We start from the raw sequence: 1431 nt of genomic DNA on the forward strand, positions 1-1431 counted from the left end.
GACCCCCAGGCACCCACATCCCCAGCGCTAAAGTATCTTCCAGCATCTCCAGAGATCACCTCAGAGACCTCAGGGAGCGATCTGCTGTCGCTTGGAGTCCGTTTAAGATGAACCAGATTTGCACCCCCTGCTCAAGAAGGGCTCAAAGTGTCTTCAGAGAGCTGGGCTGAGGGCAGGCGGGCAGCCAGGACGTGGCGAGCTGGAGCTCTGGGTCCAGTGTGGCAAGGCTGAGTTCAGACACCAAAGATACCCTAAGGAGGAAATGATTTTTTTTCTCTTTTTTTTTTTTTTCCTCTTTTTTTCTTTTTTTTTTCTTTTTTTGGGGTTGTTTTTGTTTTGTATTTTTTTTGTTTTGTTTTGCAAACTGCTGCACAAACCACAGAACGGAGAAAGCCTTTGGTCATGAGAAAACTTGTGAGAAAAAAAGTGAGCCTTGTATGGAAGATTCCCCTGAATGCCTACAGTATTCTACATCTTAAAAAAATATATTGTGGACGCTGCAGCCATACAAAGGGGGGAGGAGTGGGAGGTGGGGGATTTACAGTCTCACATAGACACAACGGGGAGGTTAAGACAAGCACAGTCAGAGTCCGTAAGACGGATCGGCTCGCTCGCATCAGTCATCCTCATCTTCCTCTTCCTCTTCTGCATCTTCCTCGCCTTCGTCCTCTACGTTTCGTTTTCTCTTTTCCCCTCGTGGAAGGTCTGTAAGAAGAGGTGAAGCGTGAAGCTCTGCTCAGCCTGCTGGGGCAGCAGTTGGATGGCTGGCGAGCAAGCACGGGCTCGACCTCACCATGACAGAGCAGGCTCCACCCTGCCCAGATACTCCTGGCACCCAGAACACCCCTGGGCTAGCACAAGGTGTTAACTATTCCCCATCCCCTCTGAGTTAACTCTTCTCCATCCCCTCTGAGTTAACTCTTCTCCATCCCCTCTGAGTTAACTATTCCCCATCCCCTCCAAGCTGCTCAGAAATGGGGCTTTCCCTGAGAGCTGAGCAGCCCCAAAGGCGGCGCCTGCAGAACCCTCGCTTCTGACCAAGCTCCGAGGGGACCTGAGGCTGCAGCAGCTGCTGGGTTCTGCCAGTGGCCCCTGGGGGGCTGTGGGGGGCTGTAAGCAGAGTCTGGACTCGTGGGGAGCTCGAGTTCACCCCCCACTTCTAGAGCTGAGAGGAGAGAGGAACGTGTCCCTAGGAGGATTTCCTCAGGCCCGCTGCCAGCCGAGCTGCTGTGACAGGAGCCCTGCTCCTCAACAGACCAACAGCTCAGACTCCTCAGAACTGGCTTTCTGGGCAATTTCCCTCTTCAATATTTAATAGAATCACAGAATTGTTTTGGCTCCTTTCCAAACTTTTTCATCCAGTCCAACCACCCCCCAGCACTGCCAGGTCCCCACTGCCCCGTGTCCCTCACCCCACATCTCCACAGCTTG

General features: G+C 52.8%; 1 protein-coding gene across 1 annotated transcript in view; it reads right to left on the reverse strand.

Moving 5' to 3' along the window:
• Positions 1 to 355: 355 nt before the first annotated feature.
• Positions 356 to 1431, reverse strand: part of LOC103769999 (acidic leucine-rich nuclear phosphoprotein 32 family member B) — a 4565-nt gene continuing 3489 nt past the window's right edge. Inside the window, exon 6 of the mRNA XM_008937245.1 lies at positions 356 to 705. Within this exon, the coding sequence (XP_008935493.1) occupies positions 617 to 705 (89 nt within the window). The 3' untranslated portion in view covers positions 356 to 616. The remainder of the gene's footprint in view (positions 706 to 1431) is intronic.

Source organism: Merops nubicus, unplaced genomic scaffold (genome assembly GCF_000691845.1).
Source record: "Merops nubicus isolate BGI_N331 unplaced genomic scaffold, ASM69184v1 scaffold43233, whole genome shotgun sequence".
In the NCBI taxonomy this organism is placed as follows: domain Eukaryota; kingdom Metazoa; phylum Chordata; class Aves; order Coraciiformes; family Meropidae; genus Merops; species Merops nubicus.